This window comes from Fusarium venenatum (genome assembly GCF_020744135.1).
Source record: "Fusarium venenatum strain MPI-CAGE-CH-0201 chromosome Unknown EDB82scaffold_4, whole genome shotgun sequence".
Lineage (NCBI taxonomy): Eukaryota > Fungi > Ascomycota > Sordariomycetes > Hypocreales > Nectriaceae > Fusarium > Fusarium venenatum.
The window spans coordinates 7,385,460-7,406,730 of NW_027072132.1; the positions used below are offsets into that span (position 1 = coordinate 7,385,460).

Below are 21,271 nucleotides of genomic sequence, written 5' to 3' on the forward strand. Positions count from 1 at the left end.
TAGTTTTCAGTAATTCTCTTTTAAATTCCATTGTAAATCACTTCTCTGCAGCCTCTATATTCTCACTCTCAATTAAATATAGGGTAGGTATGAACACTACCATCATGTTGATTTCCTATACTATTATAAAATTTCGAGTGTCCAGCCTGACATGATTGACTCTTCCTTTTCTTCTCTCAAGATGTTTAGCGCTGACAGATTTCGCTTTCTTCTCAGCCAATTGACTATTTTATTGACTCTTCCTATGTCTTCTTCCAATTTCATCCGTCAGTGTTGTTACACAGCATGGGAGCTGAAAGTTGTCACCGAGTTTGATTGGACCCAGCCTGCCACCGATATCATAAACATTGCGCCTTGCCCTTTCTTCAACCCCTCCAGTGGCGGAATTTGTAAAAAGCAAAGCAGGGCTTGGGTCAAAAATCAGGCTGAGGAAATTGAGGGAAGATGATAATAAAGTTGGTGTCCCGATTGCATAGGCCAGGCTCTGGCAATATTGCCGGCTAGAAGTCCCATTTTCTATTCCTCAATGCATCAGATCGCAAACCTGTCTACATTTTTACTACTTTTCAAGGTCAAAATTTCGAATACGACACAACTATTCGATAAACTTACTGTATGAACGAACCATGGATTGTTACTCTGGCACATTGTCGTCTCTTGTCGGAATGGAAGAGGTTGAGTTTGACGCTGACATTGCTGCGTTAGGAGTGAGTTAGTTAGTACTTTCTAATTTCCGATACTGATACATTTTAGGTCCTGATAGCTTTCGTCGCAACATCTCTGGCAGTAATCATCGTACTGGTCTTTGCGTTTTTAACTCTTTCAGTACCCTCACGACTTCACAACACGGGGGATGCTGTCATGGCTGCAGGAATGAGGCGTTTTTACCGTCGACTACGAGTATGGTTGCCGAAGCTCAAGCGTTTTGTCATTGAGATGCACACAGTGTCTCGGATTCCAAGGCGATTGCAACAGTGCATAGACACAGACTCCACAGATGGTCTCAGCACAATCGAGAAAGAAGCCCTATACATACACATTAGATTACGGCGCAATTGGTCGGACGACCTTGAGGGTATCTATCGCCAACTACAATTCGAACTGTTCGACAAAAAATCCAAGACAACGACCCTCAGTGAGATATGGCAAAAGGTCGATGAAAAGGAGCGAAACAACCTTCTAAACGAATGGCTTCGACTGAAAGCTTTGAGTCTTCTCGCACCTGAAATCAAAGGCCAATCTCATCTATGGCTTCATGATATAATGACAGCCGAGCGGTGGGCATTCCATCAGTGCTGTGGCTCATTCGTATGGAGACTTTTATAGCTTTGGTCTGGTAATGTCTACAGAACTACGTCTATCTTCGCCTCTCGTGTTACTACAATAGGTATGTCTGGTAACCCTGACCATTGAGGGTTTGGACAGGTTGTTCCTCTCGCCCTTCTTGCCTTGCTTGTGTTTGCTGCGATGGAAAGTCGCGCAGGTAAGTGCTCTGATGCCGCATAAAGTATACATTTTTGACTAACTCTGTTTGAGATTACAAGAGACAGGTCAAGTCTATAATGGAACAACGGATATACTCCTCGGCCATAAACCCCACAGCTACCTCTTCGAGGCACGATGACACAAGCCAGCAACTGGGATAAGACTCAGGATCCTTGGACGATTCCGAAGCCATTCGCTTTATGAGACAAAGACTCCAACAAAAGGCCCAGGTTTCAGGATATCCGCATCTTTACAACTGGGTGAGAGGAACCTCAATTGATGAGACATAGAGTTTGCAGGAAGGTGTTGGCTTTCATGCGATAACTATGTTCGCTTTCATCACGCTCAGGGGCTTGTTCATGGCTTTGGGTACAGCTACTATGAACCTGGTTATGACCGTGCTGCTGGCGAGCCTGATAGTCCGAAGAGCTATTGACCTTGTTTTGATAGCCAAGGCTACCAGACCCATACCAGAAATCCTTCGTAAACTAGGTAGTGATATTTCGAACGAGCCATTGCAAGTGGGGGATCAAGCTTCGCGTATGGTGATGGCTCAAGGAGTTGCGGAAACTAATCAAGACGTGCAGGACGAGGAGGTAAATCGGTAGATCAGGGTGACGTTCTCTAGCTTGTGCATCATGTGTTTAACAGTTATGTGTAACAACGGGGAAGCGTCACTATGATATTTGATGCGGGAGAATGTTCGGCCTTGAAAGAGGATTAATGATGGTGGACGTTATATATCAGTCTCGACATGTTTGGGTAGCTTCCTCAACAGTCATCCCGTTAGAGTTTTTAGCAACTTTTTAAACTATAGAAGATACCAACGAGAAGAAAGCCAGACCGCAAGTTCTAATAACCAACGGATTCAATACTGTAGCTAGTTGTGGATACCCTACAACCGAACATCCGAAATCTCCAACTAGCACCATTAAAGACAAATTTGCGAAGCGAAGCGACCCACCATCATAATTAAAGTGCTCTCCACAACTCCAAAACCCTTTCCAAGGCCTAGCCTAAGGAGAACCGAACAGAGGGCGAATTCTAGTTCCAGAATTGCCCGAGTTCTGGGTCCAAGTGTTCAGGATTGCGGAACAATTCTAGAATAGGCCAACTGACCCATAGTGGATACAACTTGAAACAATACACCAGGTCCAATGCCAACGCATGAGAATCGAGCCATGGTTTATTTTCTGAGTGGGACGTAGAGTTACATACTGTGAAGAGGCAAAATGAGAGAGACGATGTGCAGGGTCCATCTATGGAGGATGTTACGAAGAGGAGGCGGCGTTTCCGAATGGAATAGTATATTGTAAACACATCACTCAAGTACTTCTTTTTTAATTTTTTTGCCTTTTCCTAGTGTGCTTGCAATTGTTGCGCCACTGTATCGAATATGAGTGCCTCAGCATTTGTTGGTTCGCCGCCTGCAACTGAGGATGATCTTCATATCGTGAAAGGCGTACTGCGCATGTATGGCCTAGAAAACTTCAATGCGAGCTTAGGTCTCACATTCTCTATCCAAAAGCCAGAAAATCCACCAGTCGAGACCAAAGTTCCTGAAATTCTCGCGGGAATGATCATCGTTATATTGGCAATTGTTATACCGACAACAGCGAGGATCCTCATTCGATTAAGAGGCGCAAGAACACGTTTTGGAGCCGACGACTGGGCTATAATTTGCGCTGCGGTGAGTTCGGATACTTATATGACAAGCGGTACAGCTAATCAGTGATAGTCTTTGGCAGTCGTCTACCCAATTCTTTGCATAGTCATGCTTTTCCAGACTGGCGCTGGCCGACATACTTACGAAAGCACCTATGAAGAGTACAATCTTTACATGTACTACTTGACAGTGTGTAAGATCATATTCTATATCTCTGTCGGTCTAATCAAGGTGTCCATCACTTTGTTCGTCCGTCGTCTTGCCGATAGAGCCTCCAGGAAATGGAAGCTGTTTGCCGACATGTTCCTAGGAACAGTGATCATCTACATTCTACTCGCCATTTTCTGTAAGTAGCCACCCCCTACAGAAGATACATAGGTCGATACTGATTCATTGTAGGGACTGTTTTCTCGTGTAGACCCCTCGGAACTATGTGGGACAAGCGTTATGCTGGGTCTCTAGAAGAAGCACCACTGTGTGTGGACAGCGTGTTCCAGAACAGATTTTTGAGTAGCATGCACGTTGCACAGGTAAATCATCACATCTGAACTTATGGAACGATCTGACACTAATATCCACTTCAGAGCATAGTGCTTCTACTCGCACCAATCATCATGTTATGGTATGTCAAGATCAACACAGGCAAGAAAGCACGTCTATTCTTCATCTGGCTCGTCGGCGGCACGACAGTCCTGGGTGGGCTACTTCAGCAAACCATGATCACCATCACCAACGACTCTTGTTGGCAATATACTTCCGCGATGCGTTGGACAGTCATGGATCTCACCTTTGGCACGCTAGCTGCATCATTACCCGTGCTGGACGCGGCTATAATGGGTACCTGGAGCTCCATCAAGACCAAGATTGGCACGTCTCGGTCGCATTCACGAACTCGAACACAGGGATGGACCGACTTAGAGCACGATACAAGGAACACCACGGTCATAAGGACAGTGCGAAGGGACTCGGAGTCGATGGAGAATATTAGGAGCGGAGACAAGGGTATAGAAATGGGGATTCTCCGAACCGACGAAGTGGAACTAACGTACGATGAAGAGAATGCACCGAAAAGTTCTCATACGAGATAGTGGAGGTTGCATACATAGATTGCTTTCCTTTGTATATATCACATCTTAAAGGTGCAGCGACGCAGTGATAAACATCAGTTGTATTCTTGAATGATAACATACAAGTTCAAAGTTTAGTAGCGGTAATTTACGGCTCTTTCCACCTTGGCAGCCTTGCAATTAGGTCAGGGATCTCAAAGTGGCCCGAGAGTAGCTCCGCTCAAAATCTGCATTGATCCCATCCCTCGTTTGAGATCCAATCACGCAAGATCCAATTTCCCGGACTCGTACCATGTAAATAAGGCAGAAGCCCCTGAAGCCCTACAGACCGAGGTATCAGTAATTTCTCCAATTGGTGAAATCCATTCTTGAGTTGTAACTATGCACGGAGCGACTATCCGGCGCCCCAGCTCTAAACTCAACGGCCAACGGTTTCCGGAGATTCGTTAGAGAGTTGAGTCCACCTTGAACCCATTTTAGCTAGTGGGTAAACTAGTAAATGTAAATAGGTAAATTCATGCGAAATCCAATCTACACAATACATACAATGAGATCTATCCGCAATATTCTCAAGTCAAACCTTCTTTCAATAGACAGATAAGACCTATACTCAAATAGAAATGGTTCACATGTAGTGGATATCTCTGTCATTTTCTTTTATATCACCTACTTAGATGTTCTTTCTTACAACTTGTCTCTTTGCCAGCCAAGCCTCCCCTTTCTGGGATTCTGCCTTCTCCACGGTAAATTCGGGACGGGCCTCCACTGACAATACACGGCCACGGAGATGAGCCCTTCCCGGGTAGCACATCCTGGCGATCGGTATAAACTCATGAACCCCCGTAGAGTTTCCTTCATTTCGCGCATCAAGTGACGTTCGTTTCTTTGATCTCCAAGTTTCCCAAGTCATTCGTTTAGACCAATCAAGTCCGGACATTTTCGCTGGCAGCCACTCTTTTCGCAACATCGTAAAATCGCAACCTGTTCTAATTGTTCACGATGGTTCGCTTTTTTGCCGGCTTGACAGCCTTTCTCGGCTCCGCAGGCTCGCCTGCACCCGATACCTCGGACTGCACAGGCACTAATGCCATCAGCATGAAGTGTGCCTCTGCCGAAGTCGCTTACAAGCGCGATTTCTTCTACGTTGGCGGTCACTCTGTCAAAGCCGCTTCCGGCAACATCACAGTTGACCAGGTCTACGTTGAGAAACTTACACCGGCCGTGATCATCACTCAGAAAAATCCTCTTGTTTTCTTCCACGGCGGTGGTCTTTCAGGAAGCACATGGCTCAACACACCTGATGGACGTGAGGGCTGGGCCAGCTACTTCGTCAAGAAAGGCTATGTTGTTTATTTGGTAGATAACAACTCCATTGGTCGCAGCTCTGAGAATGATGTTGCCGGTTATCCGATGTCCTCTGGCTCAGCTTCTGAGACTGTTATGAAGTTCTTCACGTCGCCTGAGAATTACGAAACTTATCCTCAGGCTAAGCTTCACACACAGTGGCCTGGCACCGGAGCTGATGGCGATCCCGTTTATGATCAGTTCAAAAAGTCTCTGATTCCACTCACTACCAACTTTATCGGCCAGGAGAATGCTCTCCGCGCTGCAGGCTGTGAGATGCTTTCTCTATTGGGCGAAAAGGCCTATCTCATCTCACATTCGTTGGGAAGCAGGAATCCTCTCCTTCTTTCCAACGACTGTCCTGAGTACATCGCTGGCAGCATCAACCTTGAAGCGGCCACATCGCCTTTCTGGTCCTATGCAGAGGGCCTAGGCGGGTTCGCTGCTTCACCTTGGGGTTTGACCAACACACCAGTCACTTACGACCCTCCTGTGAAGGACCCATCTGGTAAGTTCACTCATCATGTTTAGCTACCTTAACTAACCACAGGTTTCTACAGAATTGAAGCACGAGTCAGTTGGAAACGAAACATTGGCTCATCGCAACTGTTACCTCCAAGTTGAGCCTGCGCGCAAGCTTCCCCAGATCAATAAGGTCCCCTACCTTCTTCTGACTGGCGAAGCTTCTATCCATATCACTTATGATCACTGCGCTGTCGACTTTCTCAAACAAGCTGGTGGCAAGCCTGAATGGATCAAGCTGGCGGACTGGGGTATCAAGGGCAATGGCCACTTTTTGCATGTTGAGAAGAACAACCTCCAAATTGCTGGTCTGGCTGATGCTTGGATTCGGGGTCAATTGGTCAAGTCTAAGTTCGGCAAGTCAGTGTAGATAATATTTAGAATTTATGAGCAACTGCATAATTGAGCATTGCGATCGAACACTGCGAAATACTATTAGTGGTGTACAGTGTCTGTAACCATAACGGCTGGATATGCTTCCCACAGTCCCCATCATAGTTCATTTTTTCAATGCAAATTTAACCCCTCTGAGGGTTACTTATATGCCCATTTTTGTGATGCAATTTGACTATAGCTGAAGCCCGATTGATGAACAGTGTAGTTTGTGATCATCATGACACTCTGTGGATAATGGGGTCAATATTTTGTTTGTTTTGTTTGTTTCTATTCCCTTTCCAGTTGAGAAGGATGCTAAGCCGAGATCGAAGGTAATCACTGTTATTCCCCCTGTAGCAAAATATTTACAGGATTAAGATAGCCGATAGTCATCAACTTTAAAACGATAGTGCCGATAACAATGGAAACTATTGGTTTTTGGACATGAAAATACGGTGATGCTGCCGATTTGGCTCTTGCTGGGCCTTGCAATCCTCTAACATCCAGTGAGTACCTCGAAGAGAGAATGACTCTTCTGTTCGGATGCTAATCTCAGGGCTGCTTTACCTTCGGATGAAGTGACTCACATCATTTATAACCTCCGATACATTTACTACTGTATTGAAAACCACGGCCAATATCTTGTCCCATGCTGTAAGCACTGCTGCTACAAACGTCACTTCGGCCATTCTTTTTTTAGATACCACCACGGCGACATCTTTGATCGAGAGATCCGCCGTTGCTGAATCCACCCCCGATTCTAGTACCGTTCTTGAGACCATCACAACAGCCGCTGCCCCTATCGCCACTTACTCCCTCTCAGTATTGAGCTTAGTAGTCAAAAGCAAATATATGATAGAAAGACCCTCTTTCCAATCCATAAGACATGTGGATGTTCGCTGTTCTAGGACATCATTGTTATAAAAACAATCATAATTAAGTAAAACTAGAGATTAGATCGCTGGTTAAGAGAGGCAAAAAGATAATCTTTTGATGAGACTGGGACTCGAACCCAGGAGGATTGCTCCACCAGGAAATTGGTGTTAAGGTTAACCTTAACCTGGCGCCATAACCAACTCGGCCATCTCACCCAAGCTAGTGCTGTTGAATGTTGATTTCAAATCGGAGGTTGAGTAGGGACTAGGTCAGGCCTCGTTGAGCTAAGATGGCCAAAAAAGTGAAAACAAATATCAATTGGGATTGAATGAAATCGCTCTTTATATTATCGTATGACTGCCACCAAGGGACTCGTATTACTACAAAACTGAGTTAGTGCTGACTGCTGCATACAGCCTATATCTCCGGCCCCTTGAGTCACTCCGCCGATGCTGCTGGGAAAAAATACTTCCATGGTCCACTTAAAGAGAGAATAACCGTTGGAGTATTTAGAAGCGCCTCAACCACACGCTTCACCCTATTTTTTACACTTGGCATCTTGGCCCCCTTCAACCAAAAACCTTTACTTTATTATTCAACACTTCCCGATTCACCTCTGAAACTATATATCAAAGATGGAACAAGCACCCGGTGAAATCTTAGACTTGATAATAGGTCAACTATTCGATTATTGGCATAAAAAAGATCTCTACCAGGCTCGTCTTGTCTGTCGCCGATGGAACCAACACGCTATCAGACATTTCTTTAGTACAGTCACACTTTTCAATAAACTCAACACAATAGAAAATGACTTTCAGTCATGGAACAACTTGATGGGCCTGCAGACTGCGAAAGACAATGTTCGACACGTCGTCATCGAGATATGTTCTCGCGACATAGGCAGACGACACCACCCCGGATGGGACCTATGGGAGGAACAAGGAGAATGGCCTGCTTTTACGTCTGCTGTTGACAGAATTATCAATCTTGATCACTTGCAGACAATCGGGATAGAGTTTTGTTTTTCTGAGATGATTTGTACCTTCGGGCCCAGCTACGAAGAAATGAGAAGTGCTCGTAAAGCTGCGTTGGAAGCTATTTGCCGGTCAGTCAAACAGAGAGAAGAACGACGTTTTCATGGTTACATGGCCAAGATATCGCCTATTTCAGAGCTGAGGCTGGAGAACCTTCAGAACACCGATCCAGCTGAGGTACTGGCAAATGGCCTTTTCAAGGATATCCGACGCTTGGAGATTGAGTTTGTAATCGAACCGAATCCATGGCAGGAAGGGTCTGGAGGTCTTGCACCGTTGGACAGATTCGACTTTAACCGAATTCTTGAATATACGATGCTGTCGCCTGTCGTGGATCAGCTGGTGGAGCTCGACCTCTCAAGTATTGTCGGATGGGGTCTGTTTCCATCACCGTTCTCGGGTAAGAGTCTTTTATTCCCGAACCTGAAAAGACTCTACTTGCGCGACTTTCTCATCGGCCGCTATGATCAACTAGACTGGGTTCTAAACCAAAAGAATCTCTCATGCCTTCGACTACGAAACTGCTGGATAGTTACTCATTTCCACCTTCGGGAGTCCGTATTAGACCTTTGGACGGTCAACACTGACGACTGGGAGAGATTTGATGGCGGGCCATGGCTCGCCAACTATTCTGACGACGAAGACGACAACAGCCACTTCTACAGATTTAACTTGAGGTGGAAAACATTGTTTGAAAACATCCGTGAGGGACTGCCAAACCTCACTGCGTTTTCTGCGGCTTGGACCACAGATCATATCCCCTATACTGCGCCCAGTACAAAAGATATGAAATCACGCTATATGTCTTTGGGAGAACTTGACGCAGATTGCGGATTCCATCGAATATTTGGAGATAAGCTTCAAAATGACAACGATCCGGAAAGCCCTTGGAACTTGGATGATTCCAATTTTAAGATGGATGCTAGGGCACTCGCTGCTCTACTTCAAGCAACAATTGAGAGACGAAAGCAATGAGAATATGACTAGCGATGGGAGAGTATTCTAGATAGAATGGAAAGTGTTGTGTCATTCGAAGAATTTGACATTTGAAACAGCTGTGAATATGGTAGAGCATCTAAACGGCCCCTAATTCTAAGTAAGTGGCTGAACTAATAACAAAGACCTTACTCATCCCAAATTGTTGCAACGACATCTCCCGTAAGCTTGATCTGTGCCAACTTTCCGCCTTCCTGCTCAGTGATGATCTTGCCTGTCTTGACATCTCGTTTCCAGATGACAACAGTTTGGTTGACCTGATGACCGACAGCAATCTTGTCACCAGCCTTGTTGAAGGAGAACTGGCGTGGAAGCCAACCTCCTGAGGGAGCAGCCTGAACTGGTTCAAGAGTACCGTTATCTTTGATCAAGAATGTGGTAAGGGTGTCTGAAGATCCAGAGCGCGCTTCGATGGAAGTGGCGAAGGACTTTTCACGGTTTGACACTACCACGAATCGTTCATCGGGCTATCACAGTCAGTATCTACTCAGAGATTGGTACTTGACATAACTCACACTCATGACAATCTCGCTGATGGGAGCCGTGTTGGGAGGGAATTTGGCATTGAGCGATGTAATCTCAAAGACCTTTGTGAAAGAAAGGCCTGTACGGGTGTACTTGACTCGGTAAGAGTACACCTTCTGGTCAAGTTCACCGTTGAAGATGAAGAAAGTTTCACCGGTCTTGGAGACCTTGAAGAACCCATGGCGAGGTCCAGAGCCAGCGGGGGCTTTGAGTGCACCCACTTCAGCAATTGGGGCAAGCTTGTCCTTGTCGAAAGACCAGACGCGGACAACATCGCCGCCGAGATCAGGCGTGATGACATACTTTCCAGTCGGGTCGATGATGACGTGGTGAAGGTGAGCTGCCTCTTGTCGTGAAGGGATCGGGCCTATCTTCTCGATAGTCGAAGAGACTTGTTGAAGTTGCTCGGTTCCAGGGAGAGCACCTTGCTCACCAAGGGCAAAAACAGATGCAACGCCGGGGGTGCTACCATTTGTCAGTTCTCGATGGTTTGGGAATGCAGCTGTTACTTACTAGGATGCACCAAAGTATCCACGCTTTCCCTTGTTACCGGTGATGATCTCGCCAGCTACTCCCTCCCGGGGTGCCTTGACTCTTGAAACAGTCGTCAAAGCACCATTGTTTCCAATGGTGAATGAGTTTAGTGAACCAGTAGGGTTCTGACCACCGCGATCGTAGCAGTAAAGAACATTGTTCTTCTTGTCGAGTGTCAACCAAGATGGGCTAGGCTGACAATCGCGTGACGATGAAGAAACAGTGAGATCGTGGCCGTTTTGTGTTTCGGTTAGCTTCAGCGTGCTGAGGTTACCACCATAATCCGCGACGAAGAGGTTAATAGCGTTGGCCAACGCGGCAGAGCCGAGGACTACTCCCAATGTCTTGGTGTGCATTGTGACAACTGTATCTCTCGTGAAGAATAGTTGAGGAGAAGAAGAGAGAGTCACTCAATTGGAAGTTATCCGACCGCTACTTAAAGTAAATTACTGTTCACCGATGTCCAGGATTAAACATATAATATCCCTGGTCCCCCGGAAAGCTAAAAAACTAGATATCCTCCAATCATCTGGAGAGATCGGTAACCTACGTCCCGTCTTCCTATTCGGATTAACCTTTTCTAACTTGAAACACTCCATTGACCAGATTGAACATTTTCCGTGTTGATCTTTTCCGACCCCAGCTTTTCCGCTTCAATTTAGCCTAAGCTTTAGCGGGCATTAATGGAGGAGATATATATTAAGGGTGGGAAGCGGGATGTCTAAAGATGGAATTAATATTTGGGAAACAGACGTAGACACTGAATGTTAGACGTGGTGTATTGAACTGTCTAATGCTGTGTCGGGTGGTTGAAAGGCGTGGTGGGATGGGGTAAGATTAGAGTTTATGCCGATATGCAATGCCGGTTGAATGAAACGCTGACAGAATTATGCATTAGACAACGGTCCTTCATTTATACAACCCACTTGTCTCGTGATACAGCCATCGAGGTAGCCAGGAGAGCACACTTGTCAATGTGAGACAGAGCTGGCAGATTAAGCAAAAAGAATGATCATGCTGGGGATCGAACCCAGAATCTTCTGATTCGTAGTCAGACGCCTTGCCATTGGGCCACACGACCTCGTCATTTGATGACTAATGAAAAGACGTGTCACAAAAAGTTCCCATGAACGCGACGTGTCAGGCCCCGTCGTGATGTTTCCACCATCTCCTACTCAAAAGCCGTCGTGGCAAGCCGGAAGGCTCCTACTATGTAGGGAAATGGCCTCTGAGGCCAATTGTCCTCTCAATTCAGGATTAAAGCCAAGCTTTACTGTACCCAATGTTAGACCTGAGGCTTTCTACAAAAAACGTCCAATGCTTTCACGTCGGCACGTTCGGAAATGCGACCAGACTTGAACTGTCACAAGAAAGACGTTTTTAAAAAAAGAGAGAGATAGAGAATAAAATGCATGCTAGATAGTAACGAGGTTGGACCCAGTCGTCTTATATAGATCTCAATTGGTGTTTCCTCAATGTTATCACAACATGGTGAATTTAACACCCCAATTACCCCTAGACAGTGACATCCAGGGAAGAGATCATCGACGTCATAACACCACGACGCACAAGTTGTATCTACCGAGGCACTCAAGCTGAGAAATGATTATTCAAGCACGTCCACTTTCTTTGTCGTGTTGTTGCTACTGCAATTGATCTTGGCGATTTATTTGGCGGTGTCTCGTTACAAGGGACTGTCCCCGCTCCAGTGGCTCTCGACGAGTCATTGTCGCTTAGAAGTTGCTTATTCACTTTCATCGGTTCCTGACGTAACCCAGCTCGGATGAACAACACCCCAAAACCGATCAACCACTCCCTATATCCGGCCTCAGAACACAATATCTTCCCCAGACAACCTCCTCTAAACGTGGGGTTTACAATCGCGGGGAACTAATTGAAACTGCTCAGATTATCTTACCATCATGGCCGCTCCCGTCAGCTTGAAAGATCTCACGATCGATAACATCACCGAGAATGTCCACGCCATCAATTCACAGTGCAGCAGCTTGCGATTAAAGTATATACTGGAACGAGTTGTTACTCATCTTCATGACTTGGCGAGAGAAACGAGACTCACTACGGATGAGTGGATGACGGCCATTCAGTTTTTGACACAAGTTGGTCAGATCTCATCTGATGTTAGACAGGTACGTATCACTATGCCATTGAGTAGTATGGAAGTTGACCTTGATAGGAATTTATCTTATTGTCCGACATTCTCGGCCTTTCTCTTCTAGTCGACTCCATCGACCACCCAAAGCCTGAAGGCAGCACCGAAGGAACTGTCTTAGGGCCTTTCCACACCCACGAGGCCGAACACGTCGGAGAGGGCAGTCTCATCTCGCACGACCCAGATGGCGAACCCCTTCTTGTTTTGTGCACCTTGAAGGATATCAACGAGGCACCAATCGACAAGGCTAGCATTGATGTGTGGGAGACCGACTCCAAAGGCTTCTACGATGTACAGCACGCAGACAGAAACGGCCCCGATGGCCGAGCTGTACTGAATAGTGACAATGAGGGTAAATTTTGGTTTAAGGCCATCGTTCCTGTACCGTATCCTATCCCGCACGATGGACCGGTGGGAAAGTTGCTTAAAGTCTTGGGACGTCATCCGTACCGACCAAGCCATATGCACTTTATGTTCAAAAAAGACGGATATGATCCTCTGATCACGTAAGAACATCACCCCCAACAACTTGAGAATTATAGCTAACATGTATCCGCAGTGCACTTTACCTCAAAGATGACCCTTACGAGTCCACCGACGCAGTCTTTGGCGTCAAGGATTCCCTCATCGTTCCCATCCAAAAAGTTACAGATGAGGAGATGGCAAAGAAATACGATGTCAAAGTAGGCTCTGCTTTGATGACTTATGACTTTGTCTTGGTAACGGATACGGCTGCTGCTAAGTTGCGAAGGAAGAAGGCTGAAGAAGCAATGGCTGGACTGGGCCGCAACTTCAAGTTCATTGATGATCTTCCAGTGCCTGATGTAGACTAGACGAGCTCAGACGTATCAAAATTGTAGTACTGAATGTTGATTGTCATCCAAATTAAGTGACTGAACTTGTGTTCTGTCCTACTACCTTGATAGTCTTGTTGAATCCAGGTATACGGAATTATCGGAACTTGACAGAATTCTAGTACAGCCAATATCCAAGCGCCATATGTGGGAATGAACGAGTGAACTCTTATTCAGTCGCCCATCCCTGCGGTGCTTCAAGTAACATGCGTAATCATCGTGAGCAACCTTTGTACATACAACAGACTTTACCTCGTACAATTGATGATCCCAGAATGGCTCAGTTCATCAAATGCTACCCCGCACGTACAAATTTCGGCAGTCCTCAATTGCCGAACCAGAAAAAGATCGGCGATTCGGAAATAGCGTCTGAAATGGGTCTCGTTGGTTTTGTAAGTTTTGGTCAGCGTTTTGTCAAACCGCCAGCTCCACTTCTTCTAGCGAGACTCAAAACGTAGTAGTTAAATTCTGCAAGATGCCGACATTACAGTGACGATTGTAACACCATCTTCTCACTACAACTTCACATCATGCCTGTATTCCAAGAAACGTCCAGCTCGGCTAGGGATCTTAGGATCTTGCCATCGCGCGCCCTTCCATTGCCTCGACTTTCTGAAAAGCCAGATTGTACGAATACTGCTGAGGAACAGCGGGAAGTTGTTGTCATAGGCGTGAGTACATCTTGAATGAAGGTCTGCCCCATAACTTACTGACTTGTATAGGCTGGGCCGAGTGGGCTCTTTCTTACTCTACTACTGGCCCGCTATGGCCTTGGTAATTCCTCACTTCTGTGCTTGGACTCAAAGCCCGGCACATTAAAGGCTGGACAAGCAGATGGACTACAACCACGAACTCTTGAAGTCTTCCAAAGCTTGGGGATAGCAAGCGAACTTATCGGTGAAGGGTGTCACATGGAAGAAGTCGCTTTCTGGAATCCTGCAAGCGACGGCAAAGGCATCGAGAGAACAAGCTTCACACCTGATGTCAACGTCCCAGCTCGCTTTCCATTCGAAGTTACGATCCACCAAGGCCGTATTGAACGAATCCTCGAGGAGAATCTCCGTCTTTACACAGGCAACGAGGTAATCAGGAGATCGCACCGTTTCTTGGAGTACACAGTCGACGAGACTAATACCGAGTTCCCTATTGTGGTCAAGTATGAACATGATCTACCCGATGGATCAACACAGCAGTCAACTGTTCGAACAAAGTACCTGATCGGCGCTGACGGCGCACGCTCAAAAGTGCGCAAATGCATGGGTCTCGAACTCGAAGGCGAAACGACAGATCACATCTGGGGCGTATGCGATTTCGTCGCCGACACAAACTTCCCCGACATTCGAAATCGCTCTGCAGTCCACTCAGATGCAGGCTCTGTCATGATCATCCCACGAGAACAGATTGCCACCGGCGAGTATCTCACCCGGCTATACGTTCAAGTACCCGGTGAAGTGGAAGCAACTCAGGATGCAGGTATGGATAAGAAATCTGCTGATAAGAAAAGACGAGGTGCTGTCACTCTTGATTACATCTTTGAGCAAGCGCGTGCTGTCTTTGCTCCTTATGAAATCAAGATCAAGGAGGGGACGGAACCGGATTGGTGGGCTGCGTATCAGATTGGGCAGCGTATGGCTCCTAATTTCTCGGCTAAAACGTTTGATGGTCTGGAAAGAGTATTTATCGTTGGAGATGGTGAGTGTCCTTCAATCATAGTTCTATCAACTGTATGCTAATATTTTGAAGCATGCCACACACACAGTCCCAAGGCCGGCCAAGGAATGAATGTGTCGATGATGGATTCGTTCAACTTAGCATGGAAGCTTGTACACAGTCTCCACGGACTCACCCCGACACGCCCACCAGGCTCAGCAGACCCTATCCTTGAATCGTTCTCACCAGAACGAATGGATGTGGCTCGTCAACTCATCGAGTTTGACACTAAATTCTCACACATGTTCTCTGGTCGCATTGGTTCAGCGGACGCCGAGACATCTGGCTTGACACATGAAGAGTTCCTTCGCGTATTTAGTGAAGGCAGTGGATTTACCAGTGGTTGTGGACTCCAGTACAAACCTGGACGATTGGTTCAGACTCTGGATGAAGAGTCACAGAAAGGTCTATTCCGTGGAGATCCCCTATCTGGCGCGCTGACTCCGGGACGACGACTTCTTGATGTTGAGGTGAAGCGTTATGCAGACGCGACGCATCGACATCTCCAAGATGGTATGTTTACACGAAAATGCAGGCCGAATACAAGCTAACATGACTACAGAAATGCCACCTACTGGCCGATACTATCTACTTGTCTTTGCAAGTAACGACTTGCTCGACAAATCTGGTGCATCTCAATCAGCTTTACAATCATCGATTGAGATTATCAACAAGTTCCTTCAAGGCACCATCAACCTTGTCGTGATTCACCCATTGACTACACGCTTCGAATGGACCGATATTCCCGGAGGAGTCAAGAAGCTTGCTGAGATGCGAGTCTACGGATTGGCTAGGAAGGAGAATGCATATGAGACACTTGGGGTGTCGAAGGATGATGGAGTCATTGCTATTATCAGACCTGATGGTTATGTTGGAATGTTGGCGCCTTTGTCTCGTGTAGGATTAGTTGAGGATCACCTTCGTGGGTGCTTGACTACAGTTTAAATTATGATAGCGAACTTTAGAAAAATGAAATATTTCTTGCGAATTTAGCATGTGGTGATGGCGTGTGATAGTACCAAGTCTAGACTACGGAGAGTTATCTCGGATACTTTAAACTACCGTGCCACAACTTTGCAGTGCGGGTAAGCCGAAGTATCTGGTTTGGGAATGGTACTCCAAGTAAGCATGAGTAGCAGGTTACGCAACCCCTCTGACGTGTCAGGAAGGATGAGAGCGGACATATTTCGTAAATAATAATATGAAATAATTCTTGATCCATTGAATGTAAACTTGAAGTGCATATCCTTCGTACTCATCTTGCGACTTGCAAGTACCATCTCATTCTGCATTCCAATGGCTTCTCTCCCGGCGTCCATCCAATGCGCCACACTGCCATCAGGCCGCAAGATCACCCACTCTGTCCATGAAAAATCACCAAACGACCCATGGATCATCTTATCAAACAGCTTCGGCACAGACATCAGTCTTTCCGAACCTATTGCGGAACGACTTGCTGCCTCAGGCTTCAGTGTTCTAAGCTATGATCATCCTGGCCATGGACGGAGCAGTGCGCCGGAAAACGTTAGTAACGTGAGCTTTGATGAAATGATCGATGGTATCGACGAACTACTACGCGTCATGAGAATTGATTCCATTCGTGCCTGGATCGGCTTATCACTCGGCGCAGCCAGCGGAGTCTACATGGCACGTCGACGTCCAGGACTTATTCAGAACTTGATCTACTGCGGCTGTCCGCCCGGGTCGCTAAGCGCACTTGGTATAATGTCACTCGAGCAGATTGACAAAATGCGTGATGAGGCTGAGAAAGATGGATCTACAACCAACGCCATCCGCCACATGCATTACGGCTGGGCAAGTAAGGAATGGCTCGATGCGAACCCAGACCAGGATGAGAGGCTTAAGGTCGCCAGTTCTACATTGAGCATGGATGCATGGCGAGCAAAGATGACATTACAGAAGAATAACGACTTTGATATGCGGCCTATGGTTCCTGACTTGATGGCGAATGATATGAAGATCATGCTTGTTAAGGGAGAGAATGATGCGAGGATTAATCCGTTTGTTGACATGATGAGTGAGAATGTTACCAAGGTTGCGAAGGATAAGGGGATGGAGGGGAATGTTAAGGTTGTTATTATGCCTGGTGCGGGACATGTCATGTTTCTGCAGAATGAGGATTACTTCTGCAATACTATTGTAGATTTTATCTTTTAGTTGTTTTTTCCTTTGTATCTCCAAGTCACCGTCTCTCAGATTGTCAGATTGTCAGATTGTCAGATTCTCCAGTCGTGTCTGTTGTGGGTTAGTTTGCACCCTTCATGTCAACTCGCCAAGTCATACCCCACTCATCCCATCAATATGCGCCCTGTGTCTTGACTTCAAATAGCTTCAACATACCACGCTCAATGTATTGTACTATCATTATCAATTCTATGTTTATTTAAGAATCCTCATAGAGTTCAATTCCTGACACAATCTCCATCAACTAAGCAGTCATGGCGCCTTCTAAACAGTCTCACTCTCAAGCTTGGCCTGACTCCAATGGCTACTTTGGCCAATTTGGAGGCAACTACTATCCACCCGAAGCTCACCAAGCACTACAAGAACTAGCCGATAAATATGAAGAGCTTCGACACCGCCCAGACTTTATTCAACAGCTCGAAAAAGTCCGTACTGGCCTTCAAGGGCGCCCGACCCCGATACACTACCTCGAAAACATTTCACAACAAGTCGGGGGTGCCCAGATTTACGTCAAGCGAGAAGACCTCAATCATACAGGCGCCCACAAGATCAACCACTGTGTCGGTTTCGCCCTCCTCGCCAAAGCCATGGGTAAGACGAAGTTGATTGCTGAGACTGGAGCTGGACAGCATGGCGTCGCTCTTGCAACTGCCGCTGCGTACTTTGGCCTTGGATGCGAGATCCATATGGGTGCTGTTGATATAGAGAAACAGAAATCCAACGTTGGTCGCATGCAGATACTCGGCGCCAAGGTCGTGTCCGCAACAGCAGGACAGTCTGCCCTTAAAGATGCCAGCGACTCGGCTTTCAACGCCTATATAGAGCAAAGAGAGCATGCACTGTATGCCATTGGATCAGCCATTGGTCCCCACCCTTTTCCATTGATTGTGCGAGACTTTCAATCTGTTATCGGTCAAGAAGCAAGAGAGCAGTTCCTTACTTTAAACAACGGAACATTACCTGAACATGTTGTTGCTTGCGTTGCAGGTGGCTCTAACGCAATGGGGATGTACTCAGCTTTCATTGAAGACAAGAATGTGAAGTTGCACGCCGTTGAACCACTCGGTAAATCTGACAAGCTAGGTCAGCATGCAGCTACGTTATCATATGGCAAACCAGGAACTTTGCATGGCGCAAAGACTCTTGTTATACAGAAGGAAGAGGGACTTCCTGCTTCGGTGTCTTCTGTGGCTTCCGGGCTGGTCTATCCTGGAATTGGACCAGAGATGGCAATGCTCCATGAAGCTGGACGAATATCTGTGGCGGCGATACATGACGAAGAGGTCATCAGCACTTTCTTCAGAATGGCCAAGAGTGAGGGTATCATTATTGCTCTCGAGAGTGCACATGCTATGGCTTATGCTATAAGTTTGGCGGCAGAGCGTCCCAGCTCTGAACGGATCCTTGTTAATTTGTCTGGTCGTGGAGATAAAGATGTCGATTATGTACTTCAGCATCATGGTACCAGATGAACTGCACAGTCGTAGTGTGAGAACTCGTATCTTCGTCAGATAATTATTGTAAACATTGAGTTGCTTCCATTGAACAATGCCTAACGTTGAGAGAAATATGTAACTGATCGCACTACATGAATATTTACTACAAGCCATCTTATCTCAATGACCACTGTCATCCTTGTTCCAAACAGCCTAATCAGCGCATGCTATCTAAGTAGTTGAGTATCTCCTTGGCAGCCTTCTGTCGACCTTCCCACTCTGGATGACGAACAGCAACCTCCTCAGCCGCCTTCTGTATCTTGACCGATTCCGATCCGAAAATTGTGTCCATAATAGCGTTGGATAGTTCATCTTCTTGCCATCGTGGCTTCGCTTTCTTGTTCCCCCAACGACCAACACCGAGAAGCTCAACTCGGTTGGCAAAATCATAGCAATCTGTCCAAGCGGGCAAGAGCACCTGCGGAATACCGGCACTATATAACTTGTAAGTAGACGGATCGGAAGTCTGGGTTTGATACGTACCATAGACCTTCATGGAAGGAGTTCGCTCCACCATGGTTGACGAAACACACAATGCTTTTCGATTCAATCACAGACTTTGGTTCAGCAACAAGCCAATCTGTAACGCGCACCCTATTCTGTTTGATGTAACCTTGTAGCATGTCAATCACCAAAGCCCACTCGCCGATATACGAGTCTCGTTGCGAAATGTTTCCTTCCTTATCTGGTGTTCTTCCCAACTTCCATAGAATCTGCAGCGGTCTCTCTTTAGGCCCCTGTGCGTCGCCCTTCTCAAGAACCATTTTCAAAGCCTTGGCCATTTCATGTGCTTCATCTAGATTTGACTTGTGGTGTGTGCCCAAGTTGATATAAATTGTTGGTCCTCGACTGAGCCATACAGCCAAACCCGGGTCAGCCTCTCTAATATGCGGTGCTGCGCGTACAATGGGACCGCACGATGTGAGTTGCGGAGGTATCACAGTAAATGGGTAGTCAATATCGGGACTGTTCGCCACAAGAATGGGGAGGTTTTCTGGTGCCGGTCTCAGGACGCCGAGTTCCATCATAGTCATAAGCTGAATGGAAGGATTCACTTTTTCGTGTAGAATATTGGTTGTATGCTTCAAGCGTGTGTTTGTGAGCAGGTTGTAGCCGGCCACGAAGCTGAAAGCGATGTTTGTTGGGATAAGACTCCAAGGTATGGGATACGGCAGTGCCGAGCAAGCCCTAAACAATAAGTTTGTGCAACCACTTATGTTACAGATTAACGACTCACATCGGATATTTCCATAGCGCAGCCAACTTTGGTTGCAAAGGAACTGCAAACTCCTTAATCGTGTTTGGAGAAAGGACCATCCACCTTACACCTCGGTAATGGCAGAATGTCAATCCGTGTGTATACAAAGGTTCAACAATAGTCAAATCTGGATTGACTTCATCGTAGATTCTTTGTGTATCCCAATAAATCTCCATGTACTCCTCCGGAGTCCAAGGAACCATGACAGCAGGCAAAGTAGCCACACCTTTAGCGGAGTTCACAAATCCTGGAGTCAACTCCAATGTATCGAAGATTGCCGTTCCAGGACGTTTCGTAGCCGGTCCCCAACTAATTCCCTCAATTTTGTGGAAGATGAAGGATTTTGGGGTTGGTAGCTTCTGTTGCGATGCTGACGCTTGCATGAATCTGGAAGCATTGTCGACACCAGTCTCCAATTCTTGGAACGAAGCGATGTGTATCTCGACATCTGGGTTCTCAAGACCTATTGCATGTGCCGTTGCAAGTACGACGTTGGCTTGGCCATAGTCACTGTTTGTGAAGAAAAGCAAACGTTTGGTGGTGACCATGATGACTAGAGTGCAGGAGAAAACCGACACCAACAGAGGAAATGCGATTCAGCTCCTACTAATATTTCTTTCAAATCCTTGCTGCCCATCAATATTGTTACTCAGCTTTGCAAATGCTTCATTATCCTTGTTTCTACAGATGACTGCTTTAAATCCAATTGGCTGTTCCAAACTTGAACCCTGGCAGTTGCAACCGTTGCGGATTACGCCAAGACATTTTGGAGTCTATCGCTGAATCTGGTCATATCTTTCATTTTGGTCCACGGTCTAGACTCATCTTACGTTGTAACCTATCGCTTATTGGGGAACTGCCCCTCTGACTACTTCAGCTTTGCATCCTCTGATACGAGGGACCGAGAAGTCATAAGAAAATAGACTATTTATCCGGTTATTTCACAGTATGTCAGCCCTGTAGGGCGCAGATGAATCCTTGCTCTTGGAATCTTTAGTCACGTAGTTTTAACTTGTGCGCACTGCCGGTATTTGAGACATTTTTATGTTTGATTGGCTGTAAAAAGGATACCTGGGTACCTCAACACTATTGGTACCAATATCGGTGCATCCTCAAATTATCTGGCTTTAGTGGTAGTAACGACAGCACCAACC

General features: G+C 46.3%; 8 protein-coding genes and 2 non-coding genes across 10 annotated transcripts; 6 read left to right on the forward strand and 4 right to left on the reverse strand.

Moving 5' to 3' along the window:
* Positions 1 to 475: 475 nt before the first annotated feature.
* On the forward strand, positions 476 to 1,595 carry EDB82DRAFT_356188 (uncharacterized protein). The gene is made up of 3 exons (XM_065607547.1): positions 476 to 707; positions 754 to 1,483; positions 1,537 to 1,595. Exons 1-2 carry the CDS (start codon positions 627 to 629, stop codon positions 1,324 to 1,326), a joined length of 654 nt encoding a protein of 217 aa, XP_065463615.1. The 5' UTR covers positions 476 to 626; the 3' UTR covers positions 1,327 to 1,483; positions 1,537 to 1,595.
* A 1,286-nt stretch (positions 1,596 to 2,881) lies between these two features.
* Positions 2,882 to 4,239, forward strand: EDB82DRAFT_481589 (uncharacterized protein; the record flags this gene model as incomplete). Its single annotated transcript, XM_025725798.1, has 4 exons — positions 2,882 to 3,175; positions 3,224 to 3,497; positions 3,551 to 3,681; positions 3,736 to 4,239. 4 exons carry the CDS (start codon positions 2,882 to 2,884, stop codon positions 4,237 to 4,239), a joined length of 1,203 nt encoding a protein of 400 aa, XP_025594361.1.
* A 967-nt stretch (positions 4,240 to 5,206) lies between these two features.
* EDB82DRAFT_563120 (Alpha/Beta hydrolase protein) lies at positions 5,207 to 6,454 on the forward strand (the record flags this gene model as incomplete). Its single annotated transcript, XM_025725799.2, has 2 exons — positions 5,207 to 6,070; positions 6,123 to 6,454. The coding sequence occupies exons 1-2, from the start codon at positions 5,218 to 5,220 to the stop codon at positions 6,452 to 6,454; spliced, it is 1,185 nt and encodes a 394-aa protein (XP_025594362.1). The 5' UTR covers positions 5,207 to 5,217.
* Positions 6,455 to 7,450: 996 nt separating this feature from the next.
* EDB82DRAFT_t286 lies at positions 7,451 to 7,550 on the reverse strand. Its single transcript has one exon. It is a non-coding gene; the product is annotated as a tRNA-Leu (tRNA).
* A 323-nt stretch (positions 7,551 to 7,873) lies between these two features.
* EDB82DRAFT_356195 (uncharacterized protein) lies at positions 7,874 to 9,428 on the forward strand. Its single transcript, XM_025725801.2, has one exon. The coding sequence runs from the start codon at positions 7,971 to 7,973 to the stop codon at positions 9,342 to 9,344; it is 1,374 nt and encodes a 457-aa protein (XP_025594363.1). The 5' UTR covers positions 7,874 to 7,970; the 3' UTR covers positions 9,345 to 9,428.
* Position 9,429: 1 nt separating this feature from the next.
* On the reverse strand, positions 9,430 to 11,056 carry EDB82DRAFT_563124 (Lactonase, 7-bladed beta-propeller-domain-containing protein). The gene is made up of 3 exons (XM_025725802.2): positions 10,404 to 11,056; positions 9,881 to 10,355; positions 9,430 to 9,832 (listed from the first exon to the last, which is right to left on the reverse strand). Exons 1-3 carry the CDS (start codon positions 10,778 to 10,780, stop codon positions 9,494 to 9,496), a joined length of 1,191 nt encoding a protein of 396 aa, XP_025594364.2. The 5' UTR covers positions 10,781 to 11,056; the 3' UTR covers positions 9,430 to 9,493.
* Positions 11,057 to 11,433: 377 nt separating this feature from the next.
* EDB82DRAFT_t285 lies at positions 11,434 to 11,505 on the reverse strand. The gene has a single exon. It is a non-coding gene; the product is annotated as a tRNA-Arg (tRNA).
* A 560-nt stretch (positions 11,506 to 12,065) lies between these two features.
* Positions 12,066 to 13,468, forward strand: EDB82DRAFT_356203 (Intradiol ring-cleavage dioxygenase). The gene is made up of 3 exons (XM_025725803.2): positions 12,066 to 12,571; positions 12,619 to 13,100; positions 13,154 to 13,468. The coding sequence occupies exons 1-3, from the start codon at positions 12,347 to 12,349 to the stop codon at positions 13,425 to 13,427; spliced, it is 981 nt and encodes a 326-aa protein (XP_025594365.1). The 5' UTR covers positions 12,066 to 12,346; the 3' UTR covers positions 13,428 to 13,468.
* Positions 13,469 to 13,877: 409 nt separating this feature from the next.
* Positions 13,878 to 18,870, forward strand: EDB82DRAFT_469302 (uncharacterized protein). Its single transcript, XM_025725804.2, has 7 exons — positions 13,878 to 14,119; positions 14,171 to 15,140; positions 15,192 to 15,671; positions 15,721 to 16,055; positions 16,398 to 17,249; positions 17,392 to 17,491; positions 17,616 to 18,870. Exons 1-7 carry the CDS (start codon positions 13,979 to 13,981, stop codon positions 18,833 to 18,835), a joined length of 4,098 nt encoding a protein of 1,365 aa, XP_025594366.2. The 5' UTR covers positions 13,878 to 13,978; the 3' UTR covers positions 18,836 to 18,870.
* On the reverse strand, positions 18,869 to 20,682 carry EDB82DRAFT_518314 (uncharacterized protein). Its single transcript, XM_025725807.2, has 3 exons — positions 20,097 to 20,682; positions 19,343 to 20,047; positions 18,869 to 19,293 (listed from the first exon to the last, which is right to left on the reverse strand). The coding sequence occupies exons 1-3, from the start codon at positions 20,663 to 20,665 to the stop codon at positions 19,017 to 19,019; spliced, it is 1,551 nt and encodes a 516-aa protein (XP_025594369.1). The 5' UTR covers positions 20,666 to 20,682; the 3' UTR covers positions 18,869 to 19,016.
* Between the last annotated feature and the right edge of the window lie 589 nt (positions 20,683 to 21,271).